The sequence below is a fragment of the Podarcis bocagei genome (assembly GCF_964188305.1).
Source record: "Podarcis bocagei genome assembly, chromosome: 13".
Lineage (NCBI taxonomy): Eukaryota > Metazoa > Chordata > Lepidosauria > Squamata > Lacertidae > Podarcis > Podarcis bocagei.
In genome coordinates, this window is record NC_138138.1 from 37,218,162 (window position 1) to 37,230,347 (window position 12,186).

General features: G+C 45.3%; 1 protein-coding gene across 4 annotated transcripts in view; it reads left to right on the forward strand.

Annotated features, from left to right (window-relative positions):
- PLEKHA4 (pleckstrin homology domain containing A4) overlaps nt 1-12,186 on the forward strand; it is a 44,777-nt gene that overhangs the window by 2,300 nt on the left and 30,291 nt on the right. The window contains exon 1 of one of the 4 annotated variants that reach the window (XM_081168297.1): nt 4,707-4,969. The exons of 1 other annotated variant lie outside the window; for it this stretch is intronic. Coding sequence is in view for 2 of the 3 variants with exons in the window: in XM_081168298.1 (XP_081024424.1) it covers nt 12,100-12,128 (29 nt within the window). In the remaining variant the exon portion in view is untranslated. Of the gene's footprint in view, nt 1-4,706; nt 4,970-11,956; nt 12,129-12,186 lie in introns of those variants that run through there. 2 more of the 4 variants (XM_081168298.1, XM_081168295.1) reach the window with 2 other exon arrangements.

The window sequence follows — 12,186 nt, forward strand, 5'->3', positions numbered from 1 at the left end:
TGGTGGGATTTACCATGATCAATACAGAAATTAACTTTTCTTTTTTCCTGCCTAGGGCAGCCATTTGCAAGGTTTATTGTAGCGTAACCTTTGTTTCATCACAGCTACCTGGCCATTTATTCTCAGCTGGCAAGTAACTGTCTACGACTCCTTTTTAATTCCGCCCTTCCTCCAAGCAGCTCTGGGTGACTTGCAAAGTCCCTTTTACACCCCCTGTTTTATCTTCCCCAACAGGCAGGTTAGGCCGAGAGAAAGTTAGGTTCTTCCTTATTCAATATAAAGCAAAGTTGCTCACTTTGTAGGCACAGAACAAGAGGCTTTTTATCAGGGAACAGGCTAACAACAACAATAACAGCAGCAAGATGAAAGTCACCACAAGGACAAGCTAAAAGGTGGAGTCTTGGCTCCAGTCCATAATAATTTGAGAAAATAGTTACTCATTATCAAGTATTAGTCACTTTCTATGCAATAAGAAGGATTACAAATTACCACTTTTTCTATTTTTACCTGAAACCAGTGACCATCGCCAGTACACATTTACATGTTTTTTGCTTCTACTTTTCATGCAGATGGTTCCAGCTACAATCCTTGTAATCTCCAGGTAGAATGGAGAATATTACCTGTCCAAAACCCTGAAGAGCCACTGCTAGTTCGGTGCAGAGACAACATTGAACTAGATGGGCTCAGCATAAGGCAGTTTTCCTGTGTTCCACACCACAAGATCCATAGCCTTGCCCCACGATGCAACCACATTTATTCTAGCTTGTTGCACAAAAACGAACGCAAAGGATTTACATCAGGTAAATGCACATCAGATACCCACCCAATGAAGTTGAAAAAATAAATTGACAAGGCCAGACCAGTATAGTGGTACCTCGGGTTACAGACGCTTCAGGTTAGACTCCGCTAACCCATAAATAGTACCTTGGGTTAAGAATTTTGCTTCAGGATGAGAACAGAAATCAAGTGGCGGCAGCGAGAGGCCCCGTTAGCTAAAGTGGTACCTCAGGTTAAGAACGGTTTCAGGTTAAGAACGAACCTCCAGAATGAATTAAGTTCTTAACCCGAGGTACCACTGTAACAGGAATAATCTACTACAGGACACACAGCCCAATATGTATACTTGCTATTGCATACATATTGTTGTACACAGCTCTGATATTTTGGAGAAGACAGCATATCAACAGTTTTACAAATAAAAGGACAGAAACGTCACTTGTTACCCACAGCTCTTTTGTTTTTTACTTCCCTAAGAGCAGTGCTAATTTTTCTAGAAAAAGAGGTGCAGGGACTTGCCATGAATACCTCTCTTGTTCTCTTATTATGGATATGGTGCCCACCTGAGAGGGGGCAGAACTGAGTTCCAGCTGGAAAAGAAAAGCCCTGCTCAATATATTATCAATGATCCACAGCCCATTTTGGACAACAGTATTAGCTGGAAGGCCTGTGCTTTCTTTCTCACAGCCCCCTGGCATTTAGGACCAAATCTGAACAATAACTGAAACAGCCTAAGATAGAAACAGAGGGATCAGACCTTGCAACAAATCCAGGTGTCAACCAGTCAGGCGGATGAGAATTACAGCACCTAATAACATCTGGGTCACTTTCAACCCAGTGGTATTGCTATCACCTGGCAGCAATGTAAGAACCCAATTGTGAGGGGTGGGGTGGGGATTTGCACCTGATTATGATCTGTTGTAGTTCGATATTCCCTGTCCTGTTTTGGTTTCTCTTTCCGTTTTCCCCACTTGTTTTCATTTGTGGACAAGATATTTCTGGGGTATGCCGTATGCAAGATGAAGAGGTAACCAGAACCACTAGATTCTTGGAAAGGGAGGAGGTTTATAGGCTAAGAATCTGAGTGGGTTGTGTAAGATTACAGGAAGAGTGTAGTTACAGGGTAGCTCGAGCCCCAGGTCTTTTCTGTCAGGTCCTAGATATCTCTCTCTCTCTCTCTCTCTCTCTCTCTCTCTCTCTCTCTCTCTCTCGTGTGTGTGTGTGTGTGTGTGTGTGTGTGTGTGTAAAACGTACTGCTAAGCACAGTGTGAGTAACATCCCAGCAACCTACCATTGTAATTTGTCCAGAGGTCTATATACATGTAAATCAGCATATACGAATTTGTATTATGGGCTTGTGCCCTTTTAAGTACTGTACCTAGGAATGCTGTGCCTCATCCTGGATAAGATTGGAAATGTTCTTGGTGTCCGCCAGATGATTTGGATTACTACTCCCATCTACTGGAATCCAAAACTCCTAGGCTGCATACATGCCATAGGTGACCTCCCCCAAAGAATCCTGGGAATTGTAGTTTATCCTCCACAGAGCTACAATTCCTGGCATCCTTAACAAACTACAGTTCCCGGCATTCTTTTGTGTGTTTTTTGGGAAGGGGGGCATGCACTTTTAAAAGTATGGTGTGTATACAGCCCTAGGCTATTCTAGGAGTTTAAAACGGGTGGATTGGCTGAGGGAGTTGGGTATGTTTAGCTTCGTAAAGAGGAGACAGAGGAGATGCAATAGCCATTTTCATTTTTCTAAAGGGCCGCTACATAGAGAGTGGAGCAACCTTGTTTTCTCTTGCTTCAGAGGGCAGGGCCCGAAACAATGGCTTCAGTTTAGAAAAAAGGAGATTCTGACTAAACATCAGGCTCTACAATTCTATAAATCTATGACTAAGAGCTAGCAGGTCAGAGGTGAAACTTGATGGGACTCGTGCAATAAGGCTGCAATAAGCCTGCCTTATTCTGGAGTTTCTCAAAACTCCAAGCAGCTTTCTAGCAAGCAGTGTTGATGTAGAAGCAAGTCTGTTTCGTACCTACAGCTTCCGCCCCCTAGACACACCTGTACCATCTCCAGGAACTTAGTAGGATTTAAATTACAGAGGCTGCTGCGGATAAGGATGGCTAAAAAAGGAGGCCTGATAGCTACATGAGCATTTAATGTACCGATTAACAACTGCTTGAAAGCAACGTTATAAATCAGGGAATCAAAGCACTGCAAAACTGCTTTTAAACGGGTCGAGCTCTGTAGTGCTGGCATGAATCGTTCTGCCATAAAGCACTGCAGTTGCTGAAAAATGCAGTAGGAGGAGGACAACACACAAACCCTCCTGGCTCAATGAAACCTGAGAGGGAAGGCTGTGCAACACGCACATGTGCCTTGAAGCCTCTTAACATAGGAAGAGAAGAATGGGCCTGCTGGATCAGGCCAATGCCCCATCTCACCCAGTATCCTGTCTGCCCTCATAGCTGTCAAACATATGCATGTGGGAAGCTTGCAAACTGGACGTGAGCAGCAGCAGCAATTCTCCCCACCTGTGATTCCCAGGAAGTGGTGCTTAGAGGTATAGCACCTCTGACAGTGGAGGTAGAATGTAGCCTCTGTGGTTGGTAGCCATTGATAGCCTTGTCCTCCGTGAATTTCATAGAATTGTAGAGTTGGAAGGGACCCTGAGGATCATCTAGTCCAACCCCCTGGAATGCAGGAATATGCAGCTGTCCCATACAGGGATCGAACCTGGAACCTTGGTGTTATCAGCACCACGCTCTAACCAACTGAGCTATCCAGGCTCCAATTTGTCTAATCCTCTTCTAAGCTATCCAAGTCGCTGGCTATCACTGCCTCTTGTGGGAGTGAGTTCCATAGTCTCATTACGCACTGCACAAAGTGCTTCTGTTCTGCTGCTGGTGAAATGGTGTGTTGCTGCTGAGCTCAGTGAGGTTAACGCACATCTGTGAGATGCGCCATTCAAGCATGCAAAAAAAGAAGATTTTTTTCCAGCTAATTATGGAAACTGGTTTGTAGTTCTGGCCTTTACATACAAAATTCTGGCAGCTGGCCAAGAGGGTTTCCCCCCTTTTTTTGTTTTGTTTTTTTAAGCTTGGAAGTTCTGTTACATCCTGGTCATATTTCAAGCCTGTGAGCAGGACACCTGGGTTCTCTGCCAGGCAAAGAGGTGCGTGGAAATAATAAGAATAAGTAGAGAAATTATGGGTGTTGTGTAGGACTGGGAATCAAGCCCCACAGTCTGTTTTCACAAACACACCCCATTTGATTAAAATATAGCATGGTATCCCTGCCAGACACATGGTTGCATTTATATTATTTTTTCAAATCAGGATAGGAAGCAGATTCTCTGCTGGAACAACGTCCTCTTTTGGGGGGAGAATCCCACCAGCAGGCGGCGCCAGAGGATGCACCTTCTCCTACACAAGGAGACATCCATATCACACACCAGTCAAAGAATGTCTTTCTTCTTTGACAACTTCCCAAATCCCTGTTTTTCTAAAGCTTTTGTGGCCACTCCTCTCTCTAAAGTTAAGGTCAGGAATTCGGACTCCTGTCTCCCCCTCTCATTACTCTCCTCGCCCCCCTCTCTCTTTCTCTCTCTGCATACCCTCCCCTCCTTCTCAAGCCAAGCCCCCAGGAAGGTGGAGTGGTGGGTCCCAGGATTGAAATTCAATCGCTCTGCTTTTATTCCTCCTCTCTCTTCCCCCCAGAGCTGCCAGGGAAAGGGAAAGGAGAGGGAGAGAAAACCGCGATTGGGAAGGTCGATAAGGAAGGGCTGCGAAAGGAGGACGGCGGAAAACCGACTTAGGTTGCTGTATTGATGAAAGAGCAAGAAATTGGGCTGGTGGAAGGAGCAGAGAGATAGAAAGAGAGATAAGAGGAGTGGAGGGTATAGTGGGGGGGGGGAGAGATAAGGAAGGGGGTGGGTCATACTGGAGGCAGAAAAATAGAGGTGAATGTGTTCGAATGAAGAGGAGAGCAAAGCCGGGCATGCAGGGCTTTGATCCCAAGTTATGCTGAGCACCAGAGATCTGATTCTGTAGGGCATGAACCCAAGAAAGACTATAAAGTTTCCTGCCGCCAATGAGCCGATAAGGGGCTGCCCTCCTCCTCCTCCTCTTCCTCCTCCTGAATCTGCTTAACCCGTAGGAGATACCTCTGGCCAACACCAGTAACCAGGTAAGACCATGGCGCCATGACATTGTTGCTTCTGTGCCTGATGGCCTTAGGGAGATGGGGGAGGCTTGTCCTCAGAAATCTGTTCCTCTGGATTCCCTACCCCCTCTGCCTTTTGAACATGGGTGGGAGGGAACCAAGGAATAATAATAATAATACTTTATTATTTATACCCTGCCCATCTGGCTGGGTTTCGCCAGCCACTCTGGGCGGCTTCCAACAGAACACTAAAACACAACAACATATTAAATGTTAAAAGCTTCCCTAAAGGAAGGGGCAGATTTTGTGGGCAAGCAGTTAACTTCTAGTTGTGCCTCCTTCCTGCCTTGTTTGAGAAGAAGAGCATCTTATTAGAGGACAGTCCCTGTCTTCAGATCAGTCTCCTGCCTCTGTGGGCCCAGGACCCAAGATTCCTGAAGGATAAGGCTATCAAGGGATGCTAGCCTTGATGGGAATGCTCTCCCTCCACTGTTGTGCCTCTGAATGCCAAGCGGGGAGAGTTGCTGGGCCTTGGGGGGCTTCCTACTGGGGCTTCTGGTTGGCCAGTGTAGGAACAGGTTCTGTAGGGCTAGATGCAGAATCTCTGGACACCACAGTGTCCTCGGAGGATGCTCCTGAGGCATAGCAATGTTTCCGCTGCCTCTCTACATCAGTGGTCCCACGCTAGGCATCTTGGACCCTGCGGCTTTCCCTAGGCAATGCTTCTCTGGATCTAGGATTGCCAATGTCTCTCTGTGTGTGTTTTAAACTGGACTTCTTCCTGTGCTGTGCAGAATGGAAGCAGGTGGATTCCTTCCCCACCCGCAGTCATGGAATAATGGAGAAAGCTTCTTCTTCTTTTGCTATGTTTGGCTGCTGTTTCAATAGCAGAGGAGCAAGGCAACTTAGCCAGGTCTGCCGTGCTTCCTCACCACAGCGCCTCCTCTTTACCACTGGCCCTGAACGGGTTAAAACGCCTTTTAGCACAAGCTCTTTCTGACTGCTGGGTGTGTCGGGGTTATGCACGGACCCCTGTGACTGATGCAAAATATGTTTCCTCGCCCCCGCCACCAGCTGCCCCAGCGCCTTTTGTCTCAGCTGCTGCGTCCAAATGCCAGTGGATGAATAAATAACAAGAGCTAACGGCAGCCCGCCAGCTATTTCCACCCCACAGCCCTCTCTCTGCCCCCCCCTGCCCTACCCAGCCCTCAGAGAAGATAGGCCCACTTTTAGCCGTGGTCAGGGACCTATATCCCTCGCACTGCGGGCTGCCCAACGAAGATGAGACCATGCCTTGGGTCGGGGTGTGTGTGTGGCTCCTGGGCATATCAACAGGCGGATTGAACTCGCTGTTGGCTGGCCCAGCCTCTTGTCACTCCCAGGGTCTCGTCTGCCAGCTCATCCAGGGGCTTTGCGTTTCCGTCAGCTGCACTGCTAAAGTCGCGCTGCAAGCTTTGGCCAATTAACCACTGGCAACTGGCAGACTGATGGTTAGATCCCTGATTCATCGGTGAGGCTGCTAGCACTTAAAAAGACTCGGAAAGGGCTGGCTCTGTGCAGGCCACAGATATGATCTGAACCAGGTTCAGTCCCCAGCACCTCCAAGTATAGCGCTGCCTGAAAACCTGGAGAGTCACTCAGTGTAGACAATTCTGAGGTACTTGGACAAATGGCCTGAGTCAATATAGGGTACCTTCCTATGGTTGTATGCACTGTATAAATGCCATAAGTTGGCATAACACATTATGAAGGAGACACATCGCCTGGATGTCCTTTCTTGGGCACTAGAACGTTTTGGGATAACCTGACCTTCAACGCTCCAGTTTTGATGAAGAATCTTTCCCCAATTATTCTGGTGCACAAACAAAATACAGTGGTACCTCAGGTTAAGTACTTAATTCGTTCCGGAGGTCCGTTCTTAACCTGAAACTGTTCTTAACTTGAGGTACCACTTTAGCTAATGGGGCTTCCCGCTGCTGCTGCACGATTTCTGTTCTCATCCTGAAGCAAAGTTCTTAACCTGAGGTACTATTTCTGGGTTAGCGGAGTCTGTAACCTGAAGCATATGTAACCTGAAGCGTATGTAACCCGAGGTACCACTGTACAGCTGCAACTGTATGTAATTTCACATTTACCTACCATAGATGGCAGGAGCCTGTCTTAAATCCTGTGTTTATATGGCGTCAGACACAGCTGCAGGGCGATAGAAATAATAACAGTAGGAAGAGCTGGTGCAGCATAGTGGCTAAAAGGTTGGGCTACAAATCAGGAAGGGCGCCCGGTTTGAATCTGCCTCAAGCTCACTTGATGGCCTGAGGCAAAATCCTCTCCATCGGCCTCAGTTCTTCCCTTCTGCAGTATTGGGGGGGGGGTCATAACACAGACCTACTTTACAGGGTTGTTGTAAAGATTGCAACTGGATACTCCATGTGCATTGAACTCTGAACAGTGCTATGCGAATGTTAAATGAGCTTATTACCCATAACGATACTTTAGTTCCTAAACTCCCCATCCCTACAGACCACCTGAAAATTGCTGAAGGTATTGGCAGAGGATTTGACTGCCTTGTGGAGTAGCTGAATGAAGCTCACAGACCACTAATGGCCAATGGAGCACAGTTGGGGAATCCCTACTTTAGAGAAGGTGCCGTCTTCATTGTGGGTTTTGCAATACAGTGAGCCTGCAACTTACACAAGGGTTACATTCCGGGGATCGCCAGAATCATATATAGTGAAAACACGTTGGCTTCAATGGTGTGTGGGATTGCCAAAGTCTTTATTCCCAGATTCCTGCTCCCTTTCCTCCCCACTTTTATAAATTTTAACTTATTTTTTTCTACAAGCGTGTAAAGCTGAATGTGCACAAGTTAAATGCGCGTAAGTTGCAGTCATACTGTACATGAACATACACTTAAGTCATTCACTGAATAATAAGTCTGCATAACTCGTTGTATTAATAAATCCTGATTGCCTTGGCCATTCCTGATCAACATATGGTCGTCTTCAATTTGCCTTCTTGGGAGTGTTTTTGGAAAGGTTCCTGCAGAGGAATCCATGTGGAAAACATTATAGAACTGATCATTCTTGTGGGTTCTTGAGTAATGAGTCGGAGCCAGCAGGAAAATTCAAATGAATGACCTCTTCTGATATAATATTTTCCATGTGGCTTTAGGCATCAAAGCACTCCCACTCCCACTATGGAAGGCATAACCTTAAAAACAACAACACCTAATTGGTAGTTTTATTTGCTGTGATTTCTTGAGTATTTTACCAACCAGATAAAAAAGATAAGCTTTGCAAGAGAGGAGTTGCAGGATCAAAGCTTCTTGCCAAAGTTCAACTCCTTTGTAGGTTAATCAACTGCCCAATCCTGCTCAGAGAGGCTTACCTCTTAGTTGAGTTGGACTTATTCCCGGGAGGATAAAGAGTGCCTAGAATTTCAGTCAAACAGTGCAATCCTATATGTGTTGACTTAGAACTAAGTTCCATTGAGATGAATGGGGCTTGCTCCTAGGTAACTTGGGAATAAGATCTTAAGTAATTCCATGTACAAAGAGTCAGTCACACTTTCTTGGCACTTGTATATGCAGCAGTTTACATGCCTGCAGTACAATCTCATGTTTCAACCAACATATGGGAATCATGTTACTAAAACAGAAGTTACTTCCATGTTGAGATCCGGTAATGGGAAACAGCCTATAGAACCAGAGCAGGCTGGTGGTGAAAGAATCTTGAAAGAATTTCAGTCCAACTTTGTGGCTTTGAAATATGGCAATAGAAAATACATTGAATATTTTTGCTCTTTATGTATCTTTAGGAATCTACCTTGAACAGTTTGCTTGCTTGCTTGCTACGTATTCACACCCCTCTTGAGATATCTCATAATCAAATTCTGCCCAATGGCTCCTGAGATCAAAAAAGCAGGTTTTCTTCTGTGTTTGGATACAGTTGGGTGCCATTTTGCATCGTGATGGTGGATGGAACCCTTCAGAATTGCTCTGATTGTGACCACTGATTTCAAAACTGCACTAATTTGGGAGTTTCTTAGAATTCCTGAGAAACGCCTAGTACGAGGTGGCTAGTGCAATCGAAACAAGGAATCGGTGTTAGATAATCAAGGTGATAATTAAGAATGGAGGAAGGAATATTGAGTGAATCAAGAAAATGATTAGAATGAAAGGAGAGTAAAGTCAAGATAGAAGAAGAGATTAAATAAATAATGAAATGTGTTTAAGCTAGTTGGAAAAATAAAGTAGCGTAACAAGAACGGCTGGAAGTCAAGTCACTTGGTGGTTGTCCGTGTGGGGTAGGTGTGTAGGTATGTTGATATGTATAGTATAGGTTGGTATTATACAGAGTAATGTAGGTATGCTTTATGTTATGAAAATAAGGTAGTGTGTTGTGTATGTGTATTGTGTAAATGCAAATGTATGTGTTTTATATGTTAATAAAAAAGAAAGGAAAAAAAGAATGGAGGATGGAAAACTAAATCAGCAGAGGGACTTAACTTTTGGACTATCTAATAAGGGCAGGAGGGCTGTGGACCAGGGAGAGGGAGGACCATAGTTAGATGCCAAAAGTTACTGCAGTTGTACTTTGTTGGCGTATCGATACACCTGAGGTTTAGAGTTCAGTGACAGCTGGCTGACCCTAGCTCTTACTACAGTCTGAGAAATGTTTGTTTTAAATATTTCCAGGGTAGTTGACAAGTGATGTACAGTGGTACCTCAGGTTAAGTACTTTATTCGTTCTGGAGGTCTGTTCTTAACCTGAAACTGTTCTTAACCTGAAGCACCACTTTAACTAATGGGGCCTCCCGCTGCCGCTGCGTGATTTCTGTTCTCATCCTGAAGCAAAGTTCTTAACCTGAGGTACTATTTCTGGGTTAGCGGAGTCTGTAACCTGAAGCGTCTGTAACCCAAGGTACTACTGTAGTTGGAAGGGACCCTAAGCATCATCTAGTCCAACCCCCTGCGGTGCAGGAATACGCAGCTGTCCCATACAGGGATCGAACCTGCAACCTTGGCATGATCAGCACCACGCTCTAACCAACTGAGCTATCCAGGTGATGTACTAAAATCTAAAGCAACCCCCTACCACTACTATTTATTGTTTTGTGCCTTTCCTCCAAAGAGCTCAAAACATGGTTCTCCCTGCCCCGCCCCGTTTTATCCTCACAACAATCCTGTGAGGTAGGGGAGGCTGAGAAACAGGAGACTTGAAACAAGATGGAGAAGAAAGCTGCGTAAAGGGTTCCATAAAATGGAAAGTTTAAAAAGCCCAGGAAAATTTATTTTGGAAAATTCTTCTTTGGTGCCCAAAGTAGGTGGGCTGCAGGAGTGCCCCCCGCCCCTGGTGAAAAGGAAAGCTTTCCTTTTGGGAATTATAGGGACAGGACTACCCAAACTCTACAGAAATTTATTCATGTATGTGACTACAGCGGCAAGAATGTTACCTGCCCAAAAATGGAAAGAAGAAGAAGTCCCAGCAAAAAAAGAATGGATACAAAAACTTATGGAATATGCAGAAATGGCAAAAAAAATAAGAAATCAAGATAACAAACTTTTATAAAATAATGAAAATTGTTAATTGAATATTTACAAAGAAATTGTAAACAGGTAAGAACATTGGTAGGATTATAACCTGCAGTTTCATAAGAGTATATATTTAAAGTAGATGAATGAGTAAATTAAGTTCAATTGGATATGCAGAAAATATTTAAAAATAAATTTAAGGAACTGCAGAAAGAGGAGGGAGGAAGTCAAGTTTTGAAGTGTTAAAATGATTATAAAATTATTGAAATGTATAAATAGAAAATCATAAATAAAAAAAAAAAGGAGTGCCCCTGGTGGAGAAAATTCCAGCAGTGAGGGGCCATCACTGATAAGGCTGTGTCTCAGTATTAGGCGTTTCCAGGTCTGTCAGTTTATATGTTGTGGTGGCAGGGTGGCGTTGGGGGAAGAGATGATGGCTGATGATAATGTGTCCCCTTGCAAACTACCTCTGTGGTGTCCTTTTCATCCTGCTCCTCTCGGAACTGTGCACTCTACTCTCCAGAAGCAGATGGGGAAGAGTTAAACCTACCAGACAGCTGCGAAAACTCAGTCAGCCATGCAAATACTTCATTTCACCCTGACCTTTGGCCAAACTGTGAAGTACCACTGATGTGAGGGCATTTCAAGAGTTTCTGCTGGGGCCCTGCTCTCTCTCTCTCTCTCCCTGTGTGTGAGTGAAACTTGAGTTAGCATCCCTAACTAAGGAAAGGCAGTGCTATGGGGAAGTTCTCTGTGCCAAAGTCGGGGGCGTAATGACATATTCAACCGTGAATGCCAAAACCTCCCTCCTTCATCCGCAAAAGGCTACCTAGTTTTAAGTGCTGCTTGTAATGACTATTTCTTTTTCTAATAGGATTGCTTCCCCACCCTTTGTTCTGGTTTTATTGCATTTGTTTTCAGATTGCACGCTCATTTTTTGCATTAAAGTGATGTTCGTATTTTGTTGTGAGAACTGTTTTGGTTGAAGGGCGAAGCGCCAGCGTATAGAATGAAGCGGATCATTTTTTACAAGACCGATTCCTCCCACCCCACCCAAAACGGCTTCCTTCTCTAGCCCCTCGCCTCCCCATCTTTTTGCTGATTTTTCCATCTTTCCGGATCGCTCCAGGCAAAGCCAGTGACGTGAGGATCCTTGAACCCAGTGTGGGAGGTTGGGGGGGCAGGGAGGAAAGGGACCATCGCAAACAGCTGGCACAATGTCTCCCCCACCCCACTGCTAAGGGTCAGGAAGGGGGGTCCTGGCAGCATCAATGCCCTATTCATTCGTCTGGCGTCACTGCAAGGGTGAGAGGTGGGAGGAATGGAATGCGAGGGCCAAAGTGTGCCAGGGAATACAAGAGGTGCCCCTTCGGATCACGAGGCGCAATTGTATTCCCAGCCAGTAGCATATGGGAAGGGAGGTTTTTTGCATCAATAGGCAACTTTGTATGGATTATATCCGGAATATACTGCCACAACCCCCTGCCGCTGGTTGTGGCGTTACGCTGGTGCTTCTTCCAGTGGTCGTTGGTTGCAGGGAGGGTGTCTGTGGACACTTGACTGATGACCCATCATTGGAGCACAGCATCATAGCCTGTGTGGATACCCAGAGCTTCCTGAAATGCATCTTAAGTTGCATCCACCTGCCAGGTAGGAGGAGGAGAAGGAAGTGAAAAACTGGTCGGGTCAAGCTAAGGGTGTGGAGAAC